This window comes from Tympanuchus pallidicinctus, unplaced genomic scaffold, assembly GCF_026119805.1.
Source record: "Tympanuchus pallidicinctus isolate F22 unplaced genomic scaffold, pur_lepc_1.0 scaffold3, whole genome shotgun sequence".
NCBI lineage: Eukaryota > Metazoa > Chordata > Aves > Galliformes > Phasianidae > Tympanuchus > Tympanuchus pallidicinctus.
Window position 1 is genome coordinate 102,219,336 of NW_026294747.1, and position 27,642 is coordinate 102,246,977.

Sequence of the window (27,642 nt, forward strand, 5' to 3'; positions counted from 1 at the left end):
AAAGTGGGCCAGAATCAAAAGAGAGAAAAAAATGTTATTTTTGTACCCATTTCTTCCCAAAGCTGTGAGCATTGAACTCAGCATGGCTCTGACTAAGCTTCTTTTGAGTTTTCAACGTAAAAGTCACACTTGTTAAAACTCAACTTTATAAAACATAACAGTATGAAGTACATGCAAAGTGGGTCAAAAGCAGACATGCTACACTGGACTTTTCAAACACATGAGGTCATTACCCATCATTTTTTTAGAATTATGTTCTGTTTTGTAATGGAAAAATAAATGTCACTCATGAAAACAGAACTTTACCTATAAATTGCCAGAATTGACCTAGGTTTTGTATGTATTAAAGCATATCCATGAAGACCAGTAGCTATATGACAGTAAACCTGGCACAATAACAACTTACAAAATGACAAGTGCTATCAATAGATTAGAGCTGCCTGTTCTGAGTTTAGCACTCATATCAAACAGGTTGCTTCACAGAAAGTATTTTAACTACTGACTAACACAGTGCAACGCCTGATACTGACCAGGTTAACTATTCCTCCAGTTTTCCCTTCTCGTGCTCTGTGTTTCTCCTCTACAGCAGCCTGCTACCCCAGGATCGAAGGACACGCATATACATATCTGGTGTATCATTTGCTTGCCAGCTCATCATTATGGCTGGTTTAATATTCAGTATCTTACTGTGGTGAAACTGCAAGTCTGCAGCCAGATACACCAGCTGGTAGAAAATCCAGTCTCGTGCCATGATTCCTTTGCTTGGAATAGCCTCTATTAGTAGGGAGGAGATACAAACGTGGAGCAACTTCAGTACTTCCACACATCCATGTGATTTTAAGCACACCAGAAGAAGAGAAGCAGCCCGCAACACAATAGCTCCAATTCTGCTTTCACAGCTCTTGTTCTCAAGCAACATGCACACACTGGGAGCCTTCCCTGAAATCCCTTCATGCCATGTCTGAATAAGTGTCCTTACACCCAGAGCAATAGCATGCAATAAGCAGGTACCTCTGGCAACAACACATTCACTTCTTTTTGCATTCTTTTCTCTTCCCACACAGCCTTCCTATGCAGAGTTTGACATCAGTGGCAATGTTTTGGGTTTGGTCTTCAACCAAGGAATGATTTGGTAAGATAATTTCATGTTTGGTTTTTGAATTACTGAACAAAAGCTATCCTGTGGAGTTAGAATGTTTGGGTTTCAATTTCTCTCATTGTTTTGCTTGGCTACAAAAGCAGAAATTTAAAACTGTCAGTTTAGTTGCCAAAGAACAGCTGTCTGCTGAAACAGGGAACAGTTTTGGAAACTCTGCCCTAGTCTCACTTTCTAAGGTCATTTTTTGGTAAAAATGTAATTTCCTTATCCTTTCAAAATGACTTAAGAGCTGGAGGAAGAGATTAGGAAGAGTTCTGGGAAAGCTGCAAGCTCACCTTGTCAGCACAAGGGTGGCCATGGAGCCAGCTGAGCACGTCAGGCAAAAGAGGCACAACCCAAAACTGCCCCAAAGGAGGGCAAACTAGAGCTGCTCTTGTGACAGAACAAGGCAACCACACAAACACCTTCACTTCCTCTGGGAACAAGATTTCATTTGCCGGAGTTTAACGTTCCTCTACTTCAAGGCAGACTGAAGGATGCCTCCCTGCTGAGTACATCCACTTGACATTTTCCAAGCTATCCCCATGCAATTTTTGCCACAAACTGCAAATCCTTTGCAGCCACTGAGGTTTGAGGCCCGTCTGGTGGTCACTATAAAATGGGCACAGGCACTTCTCCTTGAAAAGTACAAGGATGTCACAAACCAGCCCCCTCAGGCTTTAGCTGTGGGCAAACTTCCACCACACTAACAACATTTTTTCTTCCTTTGAAAATAAAAAACCTTCCAGTCTGTCAAAAATTGGTACCTTTTCCTCTTGTTTCCTTTTCAGGATGGGATCCTTTTATGCACCAGGGCTCGTGGGTATAAACGTGCTGCGCTTATTAACCTCCATGTATTTTCAGTGCTGGGCTGTCATGAGTAGCAATGTTCCTCATGCACGAGTATTCAAAGCATCCAAGTCTAACAACTTTTACATGGGACTGCTGCTGTTGATCCTGTTCCTCAGCCTCCTGCCCGTGGCTTACACCATCATGTCCCTGCCTCCTTCCTTCGACTGCGGACCATTCAGGTAGTAGCAAAATATCAAAAATACCTGTTTGTTGCTCTGGTGCAAAGGATTATTTCCACAAAGTTTGAAGGCCTGGTCTCCAGCAGAGATGGTTTAATACCTCCAATTTCCATCATGAGGCCATACGCCTTGCTCATTTCTGCCTTAAGTCTCCCAGCAACATTGTGGTAGCAGAACAGGATTCTAAACCCTCCACGATCTTCCACATAACCAAGAAATGCCACGCCATGAGCTGTGCTTAATTTTGATGGGAAATTGAAGGAAATGAATAGGTCCGAGTCTGAAGAGTTGCTGCTTTTAAAAAGAAAAGCCTATTTTTTTTTTCCTCTCCTAGATTAGCACTGCTCAGAGCATTCAGTGGACTGGATTAACATGCCAATAAAGTCTAATTTGATCGAGTAACACCATTTCCTGGTCCTACTGAGTCTGACTCAGTATGGAGCCAGATTGGAACAAATTGTTCCTGTGGGTTATCTATCCACTGATTGAGAATGATAATAAAAGATTCAGGGAGAAAGGCAAGAAACCAAAATTTCCTCTGTTCTGTAACAAGGACAGGTGTCTAGCAGCAATGTCAGAAGATCTGACAGGAAGCTAGTTGCCTGCATGCTATCATTTGGAGATGACTAACCTGAAAAGAGAGAGCTATTTTAATTCTCTGTCTCTTCTTCAAAATCCACTCAGCCTATTTCACCCCCTCAGCACAACTTTCCACCCATAACTTGACTGAAAGCTTAACTCTCCTAGGCTTAAGGCAGCCGAGGAAGCTGGAAGCCCATCTAGCTAATCTTGTCTCTCATCATAAGGACAGAGTCCAACGCTTTTCAAGCAGAATCCAAAGGGACTCTGGATTCCTTTGGCAAGGAGGAAGAAGGCCTAAAAATGAGGAATAGCACTTATGGGCTGAATTCACAGGTGCTGGGGGAGAAGGTCAATTACACAATCCAGCCAAATTCTCAGCTTTTACAGTTTTGTTCTACTTTCCCATAGAATACCCTCATCTGCTTTATCAATCCAATTTGAAATCACTCTTTTTCTGAGTTTCCTATTAAGTGATAATCACAGCTTGCTATTTCTGTCATTGCTTAACAGCTCTTCAAGTTGGTTCATCATTTCAGAAAGGCAGAATTTGCATAAGGAAAGTCATCTCTAATGTGAGAAGGCCACATCTAACAAGATATTGATCAGAAATGTACGATTATTGCAATCTGCAGATTTTTATACGTTCCAGAATGGTAAATGGATAGAATTCTTAAAGGACCTGCCTACTGAAATAAATGTACAATCTTTGGGATCAAGTTGGTTCAGCAGAGATCATTCCTATAATCAGTGGTGGGGCTGGTCAAGGGGAAATGGACAAAAAGATAATTTGGAATGAAGTCATTTCAGTAGAATTTTTACTTCCAAATCCTTAGTGATCAACAGCAAGATGACGTTCACTGACAGAGAGGAAACATGCTACTTAGCATCATTAAATTGGGAATTACTGTGTCCCTCTGTGTTTTCTCCACACTTCTTAACTGACCATTTGTCTTTCCAGTGGAAAGAAAAGGATGTATGATGTCATTCAAGAGACCATCGAGCTTGATTTTCCACTTTTTGTTGCCAAGATCTTCGGCTATGTGGCAAATCCAGGACTAATCATTCCTGCAATTCTGCTCATGGTGTAAGTTTTCCTTGCAATATTACAATCACAATATGGTGGGAGGTGAGAAAGAAGTTCTAAAAATGCCTGGGATTTTAGCAACGTCTACATACATCTGCTGAGATAACAGCCTAGATGAAGACAGACACACGTCCTGCTCCCCAAATCCTCGCCTGACCCAGTTTCCCAACATTTAATTTCCCAACCCAATTAAACACAACCTTGTAGATTAAACGTATTGCTGACAAAGGCCTCATGGTTGTCACAGCTTCCATTTAAAAAATTTTCAGTAGCCAGTAGGAACTAAATGGGCAGTGTCAGCCTGGTGCCTTGTGGAGAAGCAATTTCTGTCACAGCTGGTGGCTTTCACAGCACTGCCAAGCCAGGGCATTCAAAAATTGCACGTTCCAAAAATATGCAGAGTATGTTTTCTTCTATTCTTACAAATAATATATCTGAAATTTGTTTCATTGCTGTTAGATCATTTCAGCTTTGAAGCTACATCAGAAGCCGTACTTGATCCTTGATGCCTCCAGCAGCATCAGAACCAGGGCAGTTCTCATTTTATTTATTTACACATATACATTAAGAGACTTTTGGCATTACTCTTGAGGTTTCCAGAGCTATCAAAATGAGTGGGAGTGCTGCGGCCAAATTTTACTGGCAGCTTCAAACACATCAGACTAAACAGCTGAAGATAGTGAAGGGTTGGAAAGCATATTTTACAGGCTTGCCTCTCTTACGCTTCCTTTGGCACGTGATCATGTTGGCTTCAGGTCTGATCTCTCTTGGGCACTGTGGTCATTCACTGTGAGTAGGTTACACAGAAGTTAATGCCATTAAATTAAATCAAATGTAAGTTCATGTGTTACAGAGTTTCTAACAGGAACAGCCTGATAAAAATCCAAATTAAACTGAAAATCATTAATTGTCCCTCACCCTGTCTCAAACTCCATGCTCATTTTAACCGAAGTAAGGATTATTAGATACTGTAATACATGCAAAACATCCCAAACTTGGAAGAATCCGATATGAATCACACAGAAGACAAGAAGTCTAATGTCACAACTCCAATATGGCCAAACACTTTACTGAGCTATCAGCTCTAGCTCCACAGGCCTCACAGTAGCACTATCAGGTGCTACAGCTTATATGAAGACTGCAGAACTTACCCAACCCAAATGGACAACCTTTGCAAAAGGGCTATATGTCAGGTTTTGGGGCCTTCAACGCAATCCCTCCAAAAATAATAAATAAACAAATAAATGTGACAGATCTTTGAAGGTAATATTTTGGTCAGCGACAATCTTTTGCTCCACTGACAGCTGGGTCAGGACATGGCAGAACTCTTATCTACCTGCTGAAGATGCTCCTTTCATCAGCCCTTCCCCATCTGGGCTATTCCTCATCTACATATTGCAGCCTTCCCATGGGCCCATCTCTCCTACATACATTATTTGGTCTCTGTCCTGATTCCAGCTCCAACAGAGATACCGCCTAAAACATCCTTGCTTCCTACCCAGATATATGGCCTGTGCAGCTTGGAAAGATATCAGATACTGGACTTCCAGTTATCCTGGAAGAGGGTAGTTACCATAGAAGGACTTTTTCTAAGGCTTTTTTTCATCTCTCTCATCCTGGAAACTTTTCAGTTGAAGAAATCCCATTTAATACACAATTTTCACATACAAAAGTCACATGCCTCTATCTAGAAGCATGGCCCTATTTAACAATCCACAGCAGCCTCTCACGATATAACTGGAAATGACCTACATATACAGAGAGATAAAATTATCTCAATTTAGATCTTGCCAGAAGAGCAAGATCCTTTTTTGCTTGCAGTCCTGTAACTGATTGCTACCACTGGTCAGAAGCTTAGGTTTCTGTGTCTTTCACCATTTTATTCAGAAAGTAGGTAACTATAAGTCATATAAGTAATCCCTGGCTTTGCTTCCTTCTGCTGTTCTTTCTGCTGTGGTGCAAGCAGCCTCAAAACCGTGGATTACAAATTCTCTTTATATTTCCCAAGCAATCAGTCTGATAATACGTAAAAGAAATCCTTCAGAAGAACAAAAATAAGAATCCAAAATGTTTTTTCAGAGGCAGAGTGCCTATCTCACCAAGACTGACTGAAGATTTAATTCTAGGTAAAAAGAAGTAAATGTGCTTCCTTCAGAGAGAACCAAGATGAAAGGTTCCAGAAAGGCCACCCAAAGTATTCCCTTCCAATCTTCTTCCTGGAAACCAAAATGGCTGAACTTACACTGCTAAAACCCTCCAGCCCAGTCTGAGGATGCTGAACCTGCATCATAGCCGTGCATTCAGGAAACTGACTGGAAAGCTGGAAAAGGAAACCCTTATTTTAAAAAATCCACTTTTTTTGTCTAACCTGAATTTTCTGGTTATTAAAAAAAGCCACACACACACACACAATAGCAGTGAACTGAATGGGTGGTGGTTTTCCCAGGAAAGGCTCGAAGTCACTGAGCAGATGATGTTTATAATTAAGAAGAACAAAAGCTCTCTACAAAAGCTGGAGGAGACAGTTTTGACAACCAAAAAATAAATGGGTGAGACAGCCTCAGACACTTGGGCACATTTGGAAGCATGCACCTCATCAAGTGCCAAAGACTGGCAGCAGCATGCCCTCTCTGATCCCAGTCACTTTTCAGTTTCTTCCAGCATAGCTGGTTCCTTTCCCTGCTTTGGCATGCCTTTTTTGCAGAAGGAATCTAAACAAAAGCCAGTGTCTCTGTGCCAGCCTGGCTCCTGCTTGCCCTTAGTTCTAATCTCTGCTCACTTACAGCAGGCGGACCCTGCCTTGAACAGTTTGCTTTACAGGAGTGGGTTCAAGGCCTTCCTCTGCCTTGTTTTTCCTAGTTTCCTAGTTTTTCTAACCTCCCCGAGTAACTGTTCTGTCTCATGTTTGGTTTCCTGTAAGCCACAGCAAAGACCTGTGTGTTTTATCTGTTTCATTGGTTTTCACCCAGAGAATACGCTGGTCTCACCATCAGTTAATGTTCCAAGGACCAAGGCTAACCTAGAGGAAGCCAGACAAGGCAGAGGAAGAAGGACTGTTTTTCTTTTATTTGAGCAGAGCTGAGCTGTTGGACTTGCTCAGGGCACTTAATCTGTCTGCGCCCTGAGGCAGCTTGAGTTTTTCCTAAGCCTTGAGCATCTAAAGGCAGTCTGCAGACAGCTGTCAGGAAAGCTGCATAAGGGGAGGTTGTTAAAACTTAAACAGTAGACTCAAGCCCTTCTTCTTCCCACTCAGTGCATTTGACACTGTACCACACAACATCCTTGTTTCCAAATTGGAGAGAAACGTATTTCACGGATGGACAACTCTGTGGATAAGGAATTGGCTGGGCGGTCACATCAAAGGATTATGGTCAATGGCTTGATGTGCAGGTGGAGAACAGTGACAAGTGATGTCTCTCAAAGGCTGTATTGGAACTGGAACATCTTTGTTGGTGATACAGACAGCGAGACTGAGTACAATCTCAGGAGTTTTGTGGGTTACACCAAACTGTGCAGTATGGTCAAAATACAGGAGGGAAGAAATGCCATCCAGAGGGACCCTCATGGGCTTGAGAGGCAGGCCTGTGTAAACCTCATGAATTTCAACAAGCCAAAGTGCAAGGTCCTGCACCTGGGTCAGGGCAATCCTAAGCACAAATACAGGTTGGGAGGAGAGTGGATTGAGAGCAACCCTGAGGGGAAGGTCTCAGGGGTGTTGGTAGATGAAAAGCTTCATGTGAGCCAACAGTGTGCACTTGCAGCTCAGAAAGATGACTGTGTTCTTGGGAGTGGAACAGGATGATCTTCAAGTTCTCTTCCAAGCCAAACTATTCTGTGAGTCTTTAAGTAACCGTGTAGTCCAGGCTCAGCAATTAAGTTTAATTAAGCCCTATATGTAATCCTACACGGGATGCTTGTGCACAGGCTCACTGTATGGGGGGCAACAGGTCCTACAGGAAACCAAGTGGGATTTTTAGGCCTTTTTGCTCTCAGGAAGGCAGCAGCTTTGGGAATTACTTTGGGAATACTGCAGCAATACATTTATTTTTGTAGCCTCGCTATCTATTATCTAAATGCTGTGTCTGAAGCATACCAGCGCGCCAACGCAGAGTTGAAGAAGAAAATGCAACTGGTAAGTATTTGTCCAGCAAAGTCATCTTTGAAATACCATGCACTTCAAATTTGATGTGCAACATATGCTTTTAAATTGCTGTTCATTTCAGACCATGTTAGTGACACAAGAGGAAGATGCATTTAAAGCTAGCTCATTCCTCTCTGATGGCATTTAATGACTAACTGCAGAGCAGTGCCATCCCATAATAGGCTTCTATTTCAGACATCAGAACTACAATAAGTTTTCCCATAAACTGCACTTTCCACCTACAAAAATAAAATACCTCAGAGTTCAAGTAATGTTTTGGAGCCTGAGTTTTCCTGGGAACAACGATAAGCCTAGCAACACAGCAGCCTGATTTTGTAGAGGCTGAAGAGCAGAGATCCATAAATAACAACATGGCAGTAACATATAGTAATTCTCAAAGCCCTTTAGAAAGGAGGCTGATGTTTCTGTCTCTGCTATACAGATTAGAAGAGCAAGATACAGACAGAGGTAATGACCTGAATTTATAGGGTCGGATTGGACCTTGTGGCATCTAGAACTGAGGGAGGTAGCACCATGCAGAGGACCACAGTGCAGAGACCCCAAAAGTAATGTGGATTAAGTTTAGAAGCAAAACACCCACAGAAGTGCAGCTCTGCTCAGAGAGAAACCAATACTATCGGGTCAGCACAGCCATGGCAGTGGGACAGCTTTGTTGTTTCTCGTGACACACTCTCTGAGCAGAGCTGCACTTCTGTGGGAGACTGAAAGAGGCTCAGTGTGAGAACCCACTGAGCTCACTGTGATCTGCTGCCGTTGCCCAAAAGCCTGCAAGGTTTGCCCAGCAGAACAGAGGCCTCTCTGCAGGTTGGAATCTCTCAGCTCTAGCAAGACCACAAGTGCCCTTTGCCTACCCAGCTCCAGCATTCAGGCTCCTCTCTCGAGGAACTGCCCTTTTTGGAGGAGGGAAGAAGCCAGAGTGGCATCTGTCTGGGCTTTCTCTTTGTGTAAGAGGAAGCTCTCCCTTCCCCACACAGCGTGCTTGTCCTGATCTGAAACATCTCCCTGATGTTCCTTTCCCTCTGCCATAGAAATGGAAATTTTTCAAGACCTAAATACGGGTAAGTAAAACTGAAGGCAGCCTGACAGTGCTCCCCAGCCATGCCATTGTCCCTTCCTCCCCTTCTTCTGGCATTCATCACCAGTCCTTCAATACACCCTCCAAGATACAAATTTAAAACAAACCAAAACCCTGGTGGGGGCAGCTAGGCAGCAGTAGAAACACACAGTCAGGCAGATCTAAATCATGTTAACAGCACATTCCTTGCCCTAACAGAGGCAGAACCATCTCTTCTAAGGCTCCCCATCCTGCCCAGGGTGTACTTTCTCTCCATAAGATTGTTTGAAATCTTGATCACTAGACCAAGGTTCAGCAGTACTTTGATCTTGGCAAAAAGATTGCATTCATCACCACAAAACACTTAGCATGACACCAGGCCGCCATTTCACAGATTAAACCCTCAGTTTCAAGCTAAACTCATGATTTTCATCAATGCAGCAACGTGAAGAAGAGAAAAACAAGAGGAACAACAAAGCCAGCACTAATTCCATGATGCAAGATCTGGAGGATTTACTTGCACCGAGTACAAAGAGTGAAAGTTCTCCCAAACAAGCAGAAGGTAAAAACTAAACAACCCCCCCCCCAGCTCCCCTGGAAAAAATCTCTTTTGTCTTACAGTGATGACTGGGAAGGACTGAGATATTGGGACAATACAAATTTGTGTGGGACCAGATGAGTAGAAGATTTTGTCCCCTTATGGAAATCCATTGGACACTCAGGAAGGCTTTTAGACTACGTTATGTCAAATGTATGCTTATCAAGGCATGGGAATTGGAATCCAAAATTATGATTCAATTCCCAGCTATCAGTCATACCAGTCATGAAACCAACAATTAATTCAGAAACAATGCTGAAGATACGGCATTGTTTCTAGACTGATGAATTGAGCCAGAAATTTTTCTTTTTTTTTTTTTAAATTGAGATGTTCACTGGAAAACCTGTTATGAATGAGGTGGAGGCATTTTTCAAAACTGCCTTGGTCTTAGGGCATAGAAAATGGCTGCTCCAAAAGTAATGCCTCCTACTTTATTACATTGGCCCACGATCTTAGAGGTGGGTGCTGGTGGTATGGTAGCAGAGGCTGAGTCTTCCCACCAACATTCTGTTAGATTTTGTTGCTGTGCAACAGATGGCATTAAAGAGGAAGCTGACAAAATGGCATCTGACATAGAAGTGCATCTGAAACAAAGGTGTGTCACTGAATTCCTCCATGGGAAAAAGTGAAACTCATTGACATTCATTGAATAAACATTTATGGAATTCAAACAGTGGATGTAAGCACAGTAAGGCAGTGGTGGTGCATTTCAGCAGTGGCAACAGTGACAGTGGGTCTCTTCTGCTGGTGCAGATTTTGACGAATGTACCATGCAGGCTCTTGTTCTTTGATGGTGAAAATACACAGCCAGTAGTGGAGCCTATGTTGAGAAATAGTGCTTTGTAGATGGGAATTTGATCAATCAAATAGTGTTATTGTGCTCTTTGTATCTGAGGCAATCTCCATAATGTCAAGTAGGAGGCATTACTTTGAGAGCAACCTACACAAATGCAAGCTCTAGGTTCTGGTAGGTTATCCCTGTCTAGGTGGAAATGTGCAGGGCATGGCATTGGCATCAGACAGATCCTCCAGACTCTGTTTGAACCATACCTTTCTTGAACGCCAAAACCTTCTGCTCTCATTTGTAAAAAGCAGTGCAACAAATGCAAAAGATTTTATCTCAAAGCAGATTAGAAAATTGAATTAGTTCCACCATAGCCCTCTTGCACTTAAATGGGTGGCTGTTTTCTGGAGAGACCAAAACAAGCTGAAAACTTTGGCCAACCTTTTACAGGTTCGATCAGGGAGCAGACACAGAGCGCTCACTTAAATGGAAATAGTTTGCAACATTGGGGGTGCACTGAAAATAAAGACTGAGATCAGTAATTATCCATAACCACGAAAGGTGCAAGTGAGCTAATGTAGTCTGTAGGACTACGATGTATTTTAAATGTATTGGTAAGAACATGCAAGAAGTACTTGGACAGCAGAGACTGTTGTTGCGTCTAGAAGAAACAGCATCCAGTGGGGAAGAGGAAGAAAGGCAGCGTTTGCTTTCAGGAAAATAATAGTAATAATCTTTACTCTAGACAAGAAAACAGATTCTCCCAGTCAAGCCAGCCCTGTTGGGAAACAAGAAAAAGCAGAAGCCCTGAACAGCAGCCCCATAACCGCTGGGAGAAGACCAGCGTTCATCCCACCACCACACGTACTGGTGACACGGCCGCTGACACCAGGCACTTGGGCACCGTACCCTCAGCCAAGACAGCCCTGGCCAGGAGGACGCCCAATGGGGCCATTCCCTGGACGAGGGAGAGGACAGCCACGATACGTGCGCCCTGTCTGATAACTCAGCAACGTTTCTCCTGGAAGCGTTACATAAGCTATAGTAGTTTTCATAGGAAATGACTGTTGTTTGTTGGTCAGTCACTCGTGATTATCTGTATCTACCCGATGCTGATTCTGTCTAAAAAGCTTTGTTTAGAGGTTTGGAATTACTGCAGCCCCTTGTGGCTGCCCTGATTTTGATCCTAAAGGAGATGGGAGGTGTTGGGCTGACACTCAGTCATGGCATTGCTAGCCTACCACATAGACAACAGCCCTGTGGCCACCAATAGCTGTGTGGCAAGTACACTTGGTGGAGTGAGCATCTATCAGGCCCCTTAAAGTCTCTTTCAGTTAATAAAAATAGAACAATTTTACATTCCAACAAAGATCTTTTGCTGTTCCCATCTGAGGAATTAAGTATTCTTAGAAAAAAAAAAAAAAAAAGAAACAAAAAAAACCCTTTCCATCTGCACAGCAGCCAGTATTGGGAATAGAGGACACTTAGTAGGCCAGCACAGAAGGACATTGTCAGCAATATTTCGTCCTTCTTGACAGCTTTCCTCCTGTCTGCATCCTCTAAAATTTCATCCGTTTGAGCCCTGCTGTGCATCTTTCCTCCAGTTTCTCTGTCTTCTCTCTCTGCTCCTCTTTTCAGTCAGCTTACAATAGCTTGAACCATTATTTCAATCCCTCACCACGAGTTCTGATTTAGTAAGATCAGCCAGCACAGTAGAGAGACTATAAGTACTCTGGACTGGTTTCTGACTGTAACCAGAAAACCTATGACTTTCTAGAGCAACACAGCAAGACTTTGCCCAATTGTCCTGTTTTACATCTTCAGTTTGTTCCAGTTGCCACAGTCTCATCCCAGCCAGCCTGGGTCTGGAGGAAGATGTTCGTGCACTTGGCATTACTCACAAAATTTATACAAATAAACTCATTTTCTTCAGTAAAAAGAAATCCATACATACTTCTAGGAAGATTTTTCACTAACAGCAAACAGATATTTTGAGTTAAAGGTGCCCACCTTAATTTTTCCTCACTAAATGCAGTAAGTCTTCTTGTGTGATGAGTTGAGTACAGGAAACTCAGCAACTTACTTCTCCTCTATGTCTGACAGAGGAGAAAACAATTGACATTCAGTGCAGGAATGTCTGCATTGAAGGAACTGAGTAAAGAGATGGAATTCACTTGGACAGAAAGCAGATAGCGAAAATTATTCCCTTTTTCAGGTCCAAATCAGCAAACGTATTTAGGTATCTGACTCTTCATAGAAATTAACAACTTAAACATTGTGCAGTGCACATTTGTAGAGAGAGATCCAGCTCATTTCTTGATGCCTGGGGCTTATGAAAGAGAACAGAGCCCTAAGGAAGTACTTCCAGGAGATTCAAATGAGAATCAAATAGATGGAGGATTCAGAATTTCTTCAAAAAATGAATCATCGCATTTTGCTTCCAAATACAAAAAGGCAAATCAGTATGTATATGTATAAAATATATATATATATATATATATATATAAAAATAGCTGCCACCACATTGTGGTTCAGAGTCAGCTTGGTTGTTACCAGGGTTTATGATGGTCAGCATTAGCTGGTCCCCTAGAGAACCTCATCATGGGATGTCACTCATCAGATTTATTCCTGGCTTTAGAGGGATGTTTCTCTAAGCTGGGTCTCACAAATAAAGTCTCAGACCTTGACATCTCACATGTGCCTTGGTATCTCTTCCAGGAGGATCCACTCCGTGATCTTCCCAGGCACACATGGGAGGCTCGTCAGCCTGCAGTTTCCTGGGTTTTCCTTTTTCCCTCCCTTGAAAACTGGAGTGAAGTTTCCCTTTTTCCAGGGAAACTTTTAACAGGGGACTCTGCCTGACAGCCACAATTTTTCAAATACGATGAAGAGAGATTTGGTGACCGCATCAGCCAGCTCTTTCAGAATCCTGGGATACACACCATCCCGCTCCTTTCACATGCATGCATTCACCCTCATGAGGTTGTGTCAGAACTTGCTCTGCTCTTATGCTGGGAGAGTTTTGCTCCCCCAAAACACCCCTCAGGAGTCCAGGGACACAAGAGACATGTGAAGCCTGATTGGCAATAGAGACCAAGGCAAAGAAATTATTACATGGAGAAATTATTACCAGCCCATCTTTTTCATTTTTAGAGGGATACGTGCTCTTTTGCCTGTCTTCCATCTCAATATATTTAAAGAATCTCTTATTGGTGTTTTTCACATCCCTCACCAAGTTCAATTCCATCTACGCTTTGGCTTTCCTGATGCCATTCCTGCACATCTGAATAGCATCCCTATGTTCTTCCCAGGTCATTCATCCCTGCTTCCACTGCTTTACCACTTTCCCCTCCCCTCAGTCTGACCAGGAGGCCCTTGCTCAGCCATGCTGAAGATTTATGAAGAAGCCAGAGCAGAAGAGAACTACAGACAGGTTTTGAAAACCTGGAAAACTGAGGTAGACTTAGATCAAGATTGAGTAACTATTCTAGGATCTGGATGCTCTCCAAATCAGGCCCCAGAGTCTTGCAATAACACTGAGCATTACAAAGCACTTCATTGTCTCTGGATCATGCATGCTCATTAGCTAAAAGTTTGTCTCTAATTATGATACATTAGGTTCACCCATTGATCAATGTTGTGTGTAAGCTCAGCGTCCTCAGGAGACAAGTGCAATAATAACAGATAGACAACAATATCTGCAGGCTGGTGACAACTTTCTCCTTGGCTCCAGTACAAAATAGGGACCTCTTTTCAATTACAGCAGTTCAAAAGGGTGTGAAAATGCCACCCCTTGGACATCCCATTGACTGACACGACTATTTGACTCCAAGTTTTGAGCCTATTTACTAATTACTCACATATAATAAGGTTAGTCTTCACAAACTCATTGGAGCACTCAGTAGCATTTGGTTTCATCCCTATTTTTCTACTGGTAGGAAGGAACAGCAACAAGCATTTTTCTGTGAATTCAGCACTGATTTTTCTCATCTCTTCCCCTGGCATTCATCCCAAAATTCCCATGTGTTCCAGGCTCACTTCAAGGGAAAATGCAGAAAAACAACTCAGTGGTGTGTTACTAGAAAGTTCTCACTACATCTTGCACAGTACAGAGCTTGCTTTCATATGCTGCTAGAACTGTGCTCTGCATTGCAAATTTTACATATGTCTTGCTACTGCTAGCTCTAATGCTGTATCCAAAAGGTTTCGGTAGAAAATAAGGAGATACCTAAACTTAATTATTTTCTTATTCTTCTTGATGAAGCCTTATTTTCAATCGGGCATCTCCCAGGGATATCAGTACTTAGTTTGTATGAGCAGACAGAGCAGGTAAAGATCGATCATCTGTTTGATATCAACGAGGAATCGGAATCCATTAAAAAATAATTAAAAAAAATAAAAAGAATTGAAATTATTTTTTTAAATAGCAGTTTTGCAAAACACGTGGCTAAGCTTGAACCTTGGAAGGGACATCAGCATTTATACTTAGGGTCAAAAACGTTGTTAAGCTGTTTGTCATACAGTGCTCAACAGTGATGCAAGACAAAATGGTTCTTATATTTACAGTGAACCAAAAAAAGTAAACACTACTAAAGGGATCATTGAGAGATGTGGAATAAGTAAATAAATATGCCTGACAGAGAAGGACAAGAGCTTACACCTCCACAGACAAGATGCTAGTGATGCTGACGCAGTTTCTGCCACAGAAGCAGCCATACATCAAGCACTTCCGCTGCCTCCAAGGCAGGGCAGACAGGGACTTGTGAAGTCTGGCCTCGCCAAATCTCCAAACCACATCTCTTCAGATTGGCTGTGTCCCACACAGGGAAAGAAAGGGAAGGAAGCTCACCAAAAGGCTGATGCCAGGCTTTAGAGAGCAATTATTTGGCTCTGAGTCATGCTGCATGCATCGTTATCAGCTCTCCAGCCTGACAGCTGCAGGGACTTTTTTCCTCTCCGCTGCACTTTCCTTACCATTTGTCTAAGCCCCAAGGCAGCAGCCTGTGCAGGTGGCAGCCTGGTTTCATCCTTGGCCAAGACTTTATCACTCACAAATGCTCAAACATTATTTTTTCCTAGGGAAAAGGCAGCTCCACAAACTGAGGATTTCTAGGTCCCAGCCCATGCCTCGCACAATAAAGTCATAATTGCTGAATCTGAATTCAGCAGTGTGTTGAAATGAACCACATCAATGTGATGCTGCAGCAAGCTAATGCTGGAAGCTCTGGCTTTGCTGCAATTACTCATTTCCAATCACAGAATCCAATTCCCCTGCTCCCCTTCAATTCAACCATCTATAGTCATGCTGACAAGATGGCGAATATTGTCTCTAAATCTTCTACGTATCACACGGCATTATTTAAGGACACTCATCTCCTCTGTGTGCTCAGATGTAGACCAAGGTCTTCACCGTGGGATCGGAAAATCAGCTTCGTCCCCCAGGGCCTTTGGCACAATTGCAATTATCTTCATAACTGGGTCCTTCCATGGATGACCACACTTCCAGAAGGAACCTATGACTTCCCTAAGAAATCAGCAACAATCACTAGAATTTGGAAACCATATTTGTAGTAAAGAAAAAGGGCAAACACAGATCCACATAACATTTCTTCCACAGAAAAGTCCATCTGAGTGATTTTCCCACTCCCGGTTCCACTCCTGTTTTCCTGTAGCAACTTTCATATAAAATAAATCCACCATAGTGACACAGAACCATTACCTGGACAGTGTGGATTTGGGCAAACCATCATAGTGATTGAGTGCATGGATAAGGTGAGTAATAGATGAAATAGTAATAAAGCCAAGTAAGTAACCCATAGCATATCACTGGGGAACAGCAGCTGCAGTCATCCCAGCCTCTCTCCTTCCATTCCAACCAACTGCGCAAAGTTGTTTAGGGGAACCAAGACTTCTGCAAAAAGGCTGCAGAACCAAACCTTGCTCTCAATGGGAAGCATTTTACACATATGGGACACTTTATTATTATCATTTAGATTTTTCTAGCTTGCAGAAACAGTGAATAATCCAGTGTCTAAGCACTAAGTTGTTTAGGATCTCCCAAATATGAAGTTTACTATCAGGTTAATTAAAACTAGGTGTAAGGAAGACCATCGAAAATCAGGTAGAGAGGGAAAAAAAACAACAAAAACACATTGTTTCTTCAATAAATAGAGCACTTTGGCACAGCAGCTTGTGCATCACAGCTGCCCCCTGCTCCATGGGCAGCAGCTGAAGTGGGCAGCCCGGGGGGCTTGCTTTGCACCCCAGCACCAAGAGAGCTGCTGCACTTTAGGAAGCCCAGCATTCTGCTGGGGAAAGCTGCAGAAGCATTTCCACCCTGCACATGTGAAAATAAATAACTAATGGAGACCACAAGCAGCCACAGCTCAGCAGGGCACCATTGCCCTCTGCTGATAGCAGACTCCTGAAAAAGAGTAAGAGGTGGCAAGGAGGAACCATGCAGAGGGGGTATGTGCATGCTTATAAATTATCTTTCTGGGCTTGGCTGAGGCTATGCAGGTGCTGTGCATCAGTTGCCATCACGAGCCCCTCCTTTGGTCACGGGATAAATAGAGTATGAACAGCTCCATTCACTAAAGGCAAAGGCAAGATAGCGAAAGTCAAGTTCATTTTAGAGGAAATGAAGGAATCTGAGCAAATATGTCAAATATAGAAGAGTTTAAGGACAGATGATAAATATTCAGGGAACATAAGACAAACAGTTGGGAACATACACACACCAAGTATTTCATGCTGACGGCAAGTGCATGGGTGAGAAACTGTCCCTTCACCCTATCCTGGCCCATTGCCATCAACTTTTCTCCTACTCTGAGTGATTCACACTCAGCTACAGCACAACCACCACTGTAGGGAGGGGAAGAGGGGACCACATATCTGGGATGGTCACTAACACACCGCTTTGACAGATACCAGAATCACACCCAGCAGCATCAGATTCCCAAGAGATGCTACTTCTTGCCCCACTGTCCCTCCCTTGGCAAAGATGTCACTATGTTTCAGCTCACTGCCACAACAGCACATGTGGCACCAAGTGAGCACCGCAAGACATGAACTTCAGTCATTCCCAGAGGTGCAAAATACTAGTATTGGATATCCATTTCCTCGTCGATAAAACCCTGTCATGCACTACAGTGCTGCCAACAGATGTTCCCTTAATCTGCTGAGATAACCCTGTAAAGGCATCCCAAAATAATTTGCTGCACAGGGTTGCTACAGCCATGTTGGAAGTGCATCACCCCCACATTGGGATAAGGCTGTTCCACAGCAGCAGAAAGCTGGCAGTGGGGAAACCTTTGCACTGCCCTCAGCATTGAGCCACTGACAAAGCTGGTTATCTTGTACAAAGGCAGTGGAATTGTGATGTAAAACATCTATAGGAAAGCCAAATATCAGGGATGTTTCTTTCAGGCCACTTCCATCCTCATAAATGCCAGTAACAAGGAAGAAATTCAGGAACAAAATCAAATATCCATCCAAAGATACAGGGAGGTGCACATAGCCAGGATAGCTTTTTGACTTGGACAAAGCTCACACCTCCTCACTGTAACTCAAACCAGAAGTACAGCAAGACCTCACAGCCATACTCTAATCCTCCTTGTCCTGCCAGGAATGGGAAATGCTGCCTTTCCCCATTTCATTTTTTGCTATTGTTCCACCTGGCAGTGGGTGAGAAGGGAGCCCCAGGAGGTTTGGGGTCCATCAAGGCACCAGGCAGAAGACTGAGGCTTCTCAGAAACAGTGTCTCCAAAGTGGCTCCAAGGCATCAGCACTAATTCAGTAGCAAGCTCTTCACATACTGCAGTAACCACTTATTCTGACCCTAACCCTTGAGAGATGACCATAGGACGCTCCATATCATGAGACTCATCCATGGTGGTCTCCATCATACCTCATCTAATCCAATAAGGTCCAAAACCCTATCCTCATCACCTCCACTTTGCATTACCCCCATGGAAGACGTTTGTTGCCCTGCTTTGTATTTTGTGTTACAATTTATTGTTAGCAGAAGAGCCTCAGAAGTCACTAATCACAAAAGCACTGTCTCAGAACACAGCAGAGTACAACAGCAGCCTTCTTATACCAGAACAGATGCTGTGTTGTACACACACACACCAAACCCTTCCCACACTGCATCCAGCCAGGAGACTCAGTTCTAACACAGGTACCTACAAAGCAAACATTAGACGCAAAAACAAATCTATCCACTCTTTGTGTAGTTCTAGAAGAACAGACAGTCAGGATTTAAAATCAAATCAAACAAACATAAAGACTTTGTTACTTACCCAAACCTCCACCTCCTGGTTCCCAATGGAGCAGAGATTCCTGCATTTCTACTTTTCAGCCAGTGCAGACCAACTTGCAGCCACAAGAGGATGGTTCTCCAGAGCAGGTCTCACCTGTGCACCAGGCGGTGCTGGAAACTTGCAGCATTTTATATCAGAAGTCTCACATTTGACATTTTCATTGAGTTCCTTGCTTCATATTTGAGGCGTGGTTCAAGAAATCTTAATTCTTAGTTTAAAACAACGTGTAGGAAGAGCCTTGAAGTCAAACTCCAGCAGGAGAAATCCAAGCCACGTTCAGGCAAACAAAAGCACGTTTAAAGCTAAGCTCACAACTTTTCAAAGGGTTGAACCCTTGAAGTCAGCAAAACCAGTTACTGCATTTCTCAGCTATGTGATGGACAGGCACTGGCTGTTTGCACCACTCAAATAAAACGTGCTCTTTGTACAAAAGAAAGGAGAAATCAGAAGCACTCACCTGTTCCCCTCACAGCAATCCTTGTGGGAAAGGAGAGGAAGTGCTCTAGCACTTATGGAGCCATACCCAGCTGGGTGAAGAAACCAGGCTTAACACCTGCAGAAAACATGCACTGAGAGGGGAGCATTAGGGTTATATGTATGTTTTTAGTCTTGTTTATCAGTAATCTTGTTTATTAGAGCCTCTAATAGCAAAATAACAAGTTGTAAGAGATTGTTCTGTTAACGTCTGTGTCTCAAAGCTTGCTGGGGACACAGATGGACTTGTTCAAGTGCAGACAAATCCCGAGCAAGGACTGTGAAATGCTTTGTCTGAAGGACACAGATGAACAAGTCCAGGCAAGTCGTGGGCAAAGGCTGTGAGATCCTTTCTCTGGAGAGCTTTGATGGACAAGTCCTGGGCAAAGGTTCTGAGATCCTTTGTGTGGGGGACAAGATGGACAAGGCTGGGGGCAAGGAGAAAGCTGAGCTGCAGCTAAATGGCTGTGAAGTGCTCCTTTGTGTGGCCTTATCTGAGGATGACGGCCATCTCCGGCGGTACTCAATGACTGTTGCTCGAGGCCCCTCCTTGTCACGTAGGCAGGAGAACGAGGAGGATAAAAAGAGGAACCGAAAACCATGAGGAGAGGTTTCTGGCAACAGATTCCTCGTGAAGAAGATCAAGGATTCCTGACGATCACATTCCTCGTGAGGTGACACCTGCATGCTGTCGAACTCCCCCGGCCTGCTGCCTGAGCGCTGCTGCTTCCTCAAGGCTCGCCTCTGCAACCGCCTCCGCTGCCCGCTCGCTGCCCAAGGCCGCCGCGCTGCTGCTCCCCGCCCCCCGCTGCCTCGGACCTTCAAACGCCGTGCGACGGACCGCTGCTGGATCGTGCTGGTGACTCTCCCCGCTTTACACAATTCTTGCTTCTTCCCCATCTTTTCTATCGCCTTCCTTCCCTTCCCCGTCTCCCTGATTAGGTTTTGTAATAAACTGGTCGGACCAACATATGAATCATTGTTTCTTAATCTCATGCCGGGTATACAGATATTAAAAGAACCTCATCTGCCTCCTAAAAGTTGGAATGAGACACAAGTAAAGGGAAGTGGTACTCACTCTGCTTTCCTCTCCACATGTGCTGCTCATCTCTCCTCATTTAAGTAAAGCCAATAGGGACAAAGTTGTACAACCTGACTTTGCTACTTTGCTTTGAGGAGGAGACAAGTCCCTTCAGAAATGCTGGAGGTGATGTGCCAAGAAAGATGGATGAGCTAGAAAGTTTCTGAAGCATCTTAAATTAGGAGCACTGCATTCCTCTGCTGGAAGCCAACAGCATCCCACAGCTGCTCCCTCAGAAAGAATTATAAAGTACAATCACAGTTTGCAGCTGAGCAGGGAGGCAGCAAGTTTAACACTCGGTTTATATACAAAACCAGTAGTTACACACAGTTGTGAAAAGTGTAGTATGAGGGAAAGTGCACCATTCTGCTGCAGGGAACGAAAAAGCCAGGGGAGGCAGGAGAGTACTGGCTGGACAAGCCCTGCCCGGCCTGGGGGCAGTTGGCAGTCGGACAAACCAAGACTAACAGCCCCATCTACCGGGCTATCGGAAATGTTCAGGACTCGGGCTTTGCAGCAGAGCAGCTCATCGTGATCACCCCTGCCAGGTGGAAACGATGCACGGAATTTTGCCTGCCGCCAGAAGCCCCTTGTGTTAGCACGTCTGAAAAGCTGGCGTGGTCATCATGTGATCTACACCCCATAGTTCCGACCCAAAAGGCAAACAACCCTTCATCCCCTCAGCTCTCCAGGGGCAAACAAACTCTGGCAGAACCAACTACTTGAGCAACACCACCGAGTTCAGCATCACAAGTGAGGCAGTGATGCTCAGTCAGATTTCTCGGCTGTGCAGCCTGGGAGTTTTCAGCCATGGCACAGAAATGAGCAGTGCCTAGGCATATGGTTATGGTAAAGGCTTGTCCGAGACATTGGCACAACCTCCAGCAGCCACAGCTTGAAGATATGGCAGAGCAGAAGCTGCTGGATCCTGCTGTCCATTCCCTGAGTGCTAGGCATAGAACAAAGGCAAGATTAAAAGCAAACAAAAAAAGTGGTGAGATGCTCCCTGGAGACTCAAGGATGCAATTTTCCCCTGCTTGGGGTTAATCACAGCACCCATCTCTGAGCCAGCCAGGCTGAGTTGCTGACACCGCCATCTTGTGGTTCACCCGCTTTACTAGCAGCCTAGGGGGAAGCAGCTCACTTTGAGGGATCTGCACAACCAGGAGCAAGAAACCATGTCCCTTAATTAGTCATGTACAAATACAATGGCACGAATTGAGCTCACACCACCAAAAAACTGTCAACTTCATAAATCCCTACTGTCCGTCTTTGTAGTGTCAGTTGCATGATGCATGCAGTGGACTCTCACTTTGCATCCCACCCAGCCCAGGTAGTCAGGGTGCCAAATGAGTTGTACTTCAGTACCAACCACTTCTGAAGCAGCCCAAACCCCTCCATATGCTGCCAGTATCTCTTTTCAGTTAGAGTGCAGTGGGCTTTGAGTCTCCACTGGTGCTTTCTACCACAGTCTCCAGGTGAGGCCATTCTCCCCAGCTGCAGTGCAGAGTATGTTTTTTACATCTTGCCCTCCCAGCTCCTTGTGCAACTGAGCCTCTCCAATGGCAGGGCAACACAAAAAGCAGAAAAACCCTTTGTTTTTGAGTAGAGAAAACTCTAACATTATCAACATTTTTTACCTGAAACCCAAACCATAATCCCACATCAACTACTGATGAGCCTTCTATAGGCTGAAGCCCAGCTCCTTCAACCTTTCCTCCATAGAGGTGCTCCTTTCTCTGATGATCTTCATGACTCTCCTCTAGACCCACTCCAACAGATTCCCCCCCCCATCTTGTGCTGTAGCTCCAGGCCTGAATGCACTACTCCACATGGGGCCTCACAAGGGCACAGCAGAGAGGTACAATCAGCCCCAGCACCCTCCTGGCCACCCCTCTTTTGTTGCAGCTCAGTATCCTGTTGGCCTTCCAAGTTGCAAAAGCACACTGCTGGCTCATGTCATTTTTTGTCCACTAGAACACTCAAGTCCCTCTCTGCAGGGCTGCTCTCACTGATTTTTTTTCCTCCCTATCTGCATACATCTAGAATTTCCATGACCCAGGTGGATGGTCTTGCACCTGACACTGCTGAACTTCATACTGTTCACACAAGCCCACCTCTCAAGTCTGTGAGGCCTTTGGCTGACATCCCAACCCTCCAGCATGTTGAAGAAAAAAAACCCATACCAACCAGCACTCGTACAAGCAGAATGGATATTAAACTGATCTTTATTTTTGACAGTACAGCGGCTCTGAAGTTAAGACCACTCTGTGGTAGTCCCAACCCACTCTGTAGCTTGGGCAGTGGGAGCTGCTGACCAGTCCTCAGTGGCAGGCTGGGCGCTCCAGTCCTCTGAAATTACAAACAAAATTCATTGCATTCCTACTCTTTTTATCCATAAAACACAGTGCACACTGCCATTCTTGTACAGGTATATGCAAGTACACAAACCAGTATTCTTCTCATGACTCCAAATCAACTTAGTTGGGACTTCCAAGTGCAGTAACTAAGGTATGCACTCACATCCACTCTGCCTTAAAAATGCATCATTTTACTGCTTAAAGACATTGCTGGCAAAAACTTGCATAAAGCAAGTGAAGTATACTCCTCAATTTTCCCTACAAAATACCAGCATCTGTGACTTGTTAAAGACAGATGAATCAGTACATCAGCACTGTGCACAACCCTGCAGCTGATCACACAGTGACAATTTATTTCTGCTCTCTAGATCCCAATTCCTCAAGACACCCCTTCACAAAACTGACCTGTGGGGAACTGCTGGATTGGCACAGATGGGACCTGCACTCCCTCAGACCAATCAGCAACCTCAGGCTGAGGAGGAGCAGTGAATTCAGGAGCTGGGGCTGTCCATTCGGTCTGGAACTCCTCCTTTGTCACTGCTTTCTCAGCAGCAGCCTGCTCCTCCTTCTCAATCTGCAATGAAGAACACAGACAACATAGCACAGGAAGACACTCCTCACCACACACCAGAAAACATGTACCAGCTGACAGATAACTAATTAAGTTAGACACTAACTCTCAAATCTATCAGACTGGCAAGTATCTGCCCTCAGGGGCAAGCACAGAGAACCACGGGCAGGTATACAAGCAGCACATCTCACTCACACTCCCTCCCACAGGTCTTTACCTCCTCAGGATCCCTGTAGAAGTACAAGTCAGGCATGACTTCCCATGGATGTTCACGGGAGATGGTGCCACGCATGCGCAGGACCTCTCGAGCCAGCATCCACCACATCAGGCCCACTGAATGTGCTCCCTGGAACAGGAACACGAAGTTACATTAAGATCTGCTTCAAATATACACCTTTAAATGCCTTTTCCCTCCCCTGCCCTCACACACCTTTAAAGGGAAACTTATTTGCACACAAAATTCTTTTCAGGCAAGAGAATCCCTGACAGATCTATGATGTCCACGGACTCAGGACACAGCAAATTCAAATTCAAAGCAACATTTTCAGGTCTCTGCAGCACTGCAGTCATCTGCATTTGAATTTGCCTCTATCAGTACTCCTATTCAATGTCCCATGTAAATCTTATCCAAAAACAAGGATTACACATCCATATCACATGCTATTACAAAGAAATTAATCTTACAGACTCATTCCAGCTCAGATTTGGCTTACATTGTTTTGTTAGTAGCAGTGTCTAGACAGAGATCAAAGCTAGTTTACCACTTCCCTAGATTTTACCTTCCAGATGCTAGTAAGAATCTACTTCATAACAGTTTCTTCACAAAGTCACATTACTTTTCTTTCAGGCTCATGAACTGTGGCAAGATTGACTACCAAACTCCTTTCACGGGGACACGAAGACCCTCAGGCTGTCAGTAAGTCCTGCCATGTTACTGTAGCACACATCCTACGCTTGAGAGTTCCTTGGCCAGAAGTTGGCCTCAGCTCCAAGCTCCAACAGTGTGCAAGCCCAAATCCTCCTCACCTACCTGTTGGCTTGGCAGAAATTTATTAGCTAACCACCCTGGGAGTCACACCATATACACACTAATCTTCCCTACCAAAAAACATCTATTTTGCAACCTACAGCACACTCTAGAGAAAGCAGCTTTACGTTCTACAAAGCAGTAACCTTGTTGTTGCAGGGGATAGCAATGTCCACATAGCGCAGTGGGGAGTCAGTGTTGCACAGTGCAATGGTGGGGATGTTGACGTAAGAAGCCTCAGTCAGTGGCTGATGATCAGCTCGGGGATCTGTAACAACCAGGAGCCGTGGCTCACGGAAAGCCGCCTGGATCTGATTTGTGAAAGTACCAGGAGTGAAACGCCCAGCAATAGGAGTAGCCCCGGTGGCAGCAGCAAACTTCAGAACAGCACGCTGCAAAACAAATCAAGAGGTGAACTAGGAAATTCAGTTTCAACCAACTCACCCTGGTATGCTGTCAGTAACCACGTAAACTTGTTTCCATTCCTATGGCACCGGGGCTCAACATACCAGTTCTCTGGATGAGTGAAAATCATACCGCTTTTAAAGATAACTACACCACAGAAAGGAGTGATAAGAACACATCCACCAGCAAGGCTGTGCAGTCAGTGTGAAGAACAAGTTTCTCTCCCCCCATTAAACTGTGTTGTATGCTCCACTCCAAAGTTAAGAACCTCCATCAAACCATGAAAAGGGTAGATTAAACAAATGGCATTACAGAATCATCTAGGTTGGAAAGCGATGCTTCAAGATCACCAAGTCCAACCATCAAAGTGACCTACAAAGTTCAATTCCTAAACCACATTCCTGCTCTCCCTGGACTGTTTTCAAGTCTTATAGAAAAAAAAAAAAAAAAGCCATTCTCCTCCATTATTTCTGCACCCGTTTACTACGCAGTAGCATTAACATTCATTAACTACAAAGAAGGCTCACTAGTACATATATGGAAACTGTAACAGTGTCCACTAAGATTGCAACTGCTAGCTCCTGCTCATTTGCAATAGTTTCTAATTTCTCAAGCGTAAGCCACAGAGCATGTGGCAGAGCTGCTATCAAACACCAATCACAGAGGCAGCTCCTCTCCTGGCATTAGCAAGCACTCTGCCAACTGCCTTGTTGTAGCACACTTCCGACACTTGAGAGCTCATTGGTCAGGAACTGACCTCAGCATCAAGCTTTAACAGTGTGCAAGTTGGATAAGTAGGTGCTCCCATCTTTCTTTTGTAAATCCACTCAACGTCATTCTGCATTCTCTCCTATGTTTGTGGCACTACCTAGATTAGGACAAAGAAATTAAGTTCAGCAGTAAATCTCAGTGACAATTAGATTTAATTTGACTGGTGCATCCCTTTCTATGAAAGTTTCTCTGCTTAAAATCTACAGGAAAAATCTGAAATGTTTGTTTCCTTGTTACAATTCCCCTTCTAGTAAAAGAACATTATTCCCTCTCTGGAAAAAAAAACTTAGGTCTATCAGCTGCTTTTTGTTCCCAAAAGCCACACTGATGAACCCAAAAATGGAGGAGGTCCAGCAGAACATATTCAAATAAGGCTAAAAGGAAAAAAAATACCGTTCAACTGCTCGTATCTGCCCTGAAATCTACAGGATCTGGGGCTGTGCACAGACCCTCTACAGAGCTGCTCTACACTTCAACCACAGCAAAAGAAATACACCTCTGAAGCTGTTGGGTCACTGTTTATAATCAAGCTGCCAATGGCATGCACTGCTACAGGGCAACAGTCCTGCCCCCAAGACTTAATGCCTCAGGTAAGTAAAGAACTCCCATACCTGTCCAGTATTCCTGGAAGAAATGACGCTCACATCAGCTGGATTCTCAATAGCCACAATAGCACGGGCTGCCAGGAGGAGCTTCTCCCAGGTCCTCTTGAGATTGATGATGTAAATACCTACAGGTGACAAAACAATTTAGATAACAAGTAAAGAAATTTCTAAATCAAGACAGCGCTCGCCTGCTAGTAAACTTGTCACAGAGCTGCAGTTACTACAAAACACAAGTTAGCAGAAAGCTGTTCCAAGAAAAATCCAACAACATGATTTTAAGATAGTTTAACTGTAGCCATTATGGTCCAACCCATAAATACAGACCTGTGTCTGTTATGAGCTGGAACCTTTTCACATGGTGAAGTTTAGATTTAAGAACAGCACAAGAAGCACGAATTACTACTGAGACTACACTTATTGCTACATTGCTACAGTCAGGAACTAGTAGAGACGCCTCAATCCAATTGATTCCTTTGTGTTCTATCAGAAGTGCTTTGTTTTACTTTTTTGAGGAACGCGATTTGTTTGGATTTCTGTACTTTGCAGGGCCACGATCTACTGGGAAACAGAAACGGTAGCACTCAGCTTTTTCTGTTTTGCCCATCAACTCCCAGCTAGCCCAGCAGTTGCACCCCGGACTCCCACCCCAGCGATCTACCATCGCTCTTCCTCTTGTAGATATACTGCTCCATCTGGAAGTCGAGGTTGGTGCCTCCCAGGTGGGTCCCGGCAGCGAGGAATTTGAGGACATCCTCCTCCTTCATCTGCAGGACATCGAGACCTCCGGACATCGTGGAGTTTCCCTTAAGAAGCAACGACAGGGAACCTGCGGGCACAACCACCCAGCTCAGTCCCTCACGTGGCGGGCGCCCCGGCCGCCATCTTGCCCGCGCCGGCGGCCTACCCTTCAATCCCCCTCTGCTTCCCCGAGGAAGCTCGGCCCGCTGAGGGGAGCACGCATAGAACACCCGCTAAGAGCCATTAACGCCTCAAGTTGCGCGCACCGCCACCAGCCCCCAAACCGCCCCGCCGGAGCCACGACTCACGCGGACAACGCCGTGTGAAGGCCTTGGCGGGCGCCGAACGAAAAGGAAGGCGCGGGCCGTATGACGTCAATATATAGCCTCCCCGACAGCCAATGGCAGCGACGCGTTCACCGGAAAGGGCGGGGCTCCGCGGGTTGCTAAGGAAGTAGGCGCCTAGCGACCCGCGGCCTGCGTGTGTCGTGGCGGACTGCGGGGCGGGTGGGCGTGGCTCGTCTGTGCCATGGGTGAAGCTGCGGCAGGAGAAGGGAGGGGTTGATTCGTGTTACCCTTAAGCGCTGCTGGAACAGTAGCGATGTGCTCACCGAACAGTCTAACCACAGCCCTCGCCCCAAAAAGGAGCAGCGGGCATTTTGATATGTCACTGGTGAAATAAGTCACACTTAGCACTAGTGTTTCATCACATTCCTTTGGCTTCCAATTTTGCCATTTCCTTTAATAAGCATTTGAGATTCTGCTTGTAGTCATGTTTCTATGTACTTCGTCCCTTGGCTCTTTCACAGTGATCTTTGCCACCCTGAAGGCAGGCTGAGGAGTGCAGAGGTCAG

General features: G+C 44.6%; 2 protein-coding genes and 2 non-coding genes across 4 annotated transcripts in view; 1 reads left to right on the forward strand and 3 right to left on the reverse strand.

The window, feature by feature from the left end:
- TMC2 (transmembrane channel like 2) overlaps positions 1–11,435 on the forward strand; it is a 29,603-nt gene extending 18,168 nt beyond the window's left edge. The window contains exons 15-20 of the mRNA XM_052694300.1: positions 1,065–1,132; positions 1,930–2,169; positions 3,710–3,835; positions 7,889–7,967; positions 9,493–9,613; positions 11,179–11,435. Of these exons, the coding sequence (XP_052550260.1) occupies positions 1,065–1,132; positions 1,930–2,169; positions 3,710–3,835; positions 7,889–7,967; positions 9,493–9,613; positions 11,179–11,435 (891 nt within the window). The remainder of the gene's footprint in view (positions 1–1,064; positions 1,133–1,929; positions 2,170–3,709; positions 3,836–7,888; positions 7,968–9,492; positions 9,614–11,178) is intronic.
- An 11,087-nt stretch (positions 11,436–22,522) lies between these two features.
- RPSA (ribosomal protein SA) lies at positions 22,523–27,199 on the reverse strand. The gene is made up of 7 exons (XM_052694317.1): positions 27,098–27,199; positions 26,710–26,877; positions 26,058–26,176; positions 24,417–24,662; positions 23,461–23,589; positions 23,078–23,246; positions 22,523–22,664 (listed from the first exon to the last, which is right to left on the reverse strand). Exons 2-7 carry the CDS (start codon positions 26,840–26,842, stop codon positions 22,570–22,572), a joined length of 891 nt encoding a protein of 296 aa, XP_052550277.1. The 5' UTR covers positions 26,843–26,877; positions 27,098–27,199; the 3' UTR covers positions 22,523–22,569.
- On the reverse strand, positions 24,098–24,253 carry LOC128087431 (small nucleolar RNA SNORA62/SNORA6 family). Its single transcript, XR_008209846.1, has one exon. It is a non-coding gene; the product is annotated as a small nucleolar RNA SNORA62/SNORA6 family (small nucleolar RNA).
- LOC128087430 (small nucleolar RNA SNORA62/SNORA6 family) lies at positions 25,303–25,461 on the reverse strand. Its single transcript, XR_008209845.1, has one exon. It is a non-coding gene; the product is annotated as a small nucleolar RNA SNORA62/SNORA6 family (small nucleolar RNA).
- Positions 27,200–27,642: the final 443 nt, after the last annotated feature.

Excerpts from the sequence above, each read along its gene's own strand:
- RPSA (XM_052694317.1), bottom strand. The coding sequence starts at position 26,842 with ATGTCCGGAGGTCTCGATGTCCTGCAGATGAAGGAGGAGGATGTCCTC. Across the intron at positions 26,177-26,709 it reads CTACAAGAGGAAGAGCGATG|GTATTTACATCATCAATCTC; the intron begins GTAGATCGCTGG and ends TGTCACCTGTAG. Across the intron at positions 23,247-23,460 it reads TCTACAGGGATCCTGAGGAG|ATTGAGAAGGAGGAGCAGGC; the intron begins GTAAAGACCTGT and ends TCTTCATTGCAG.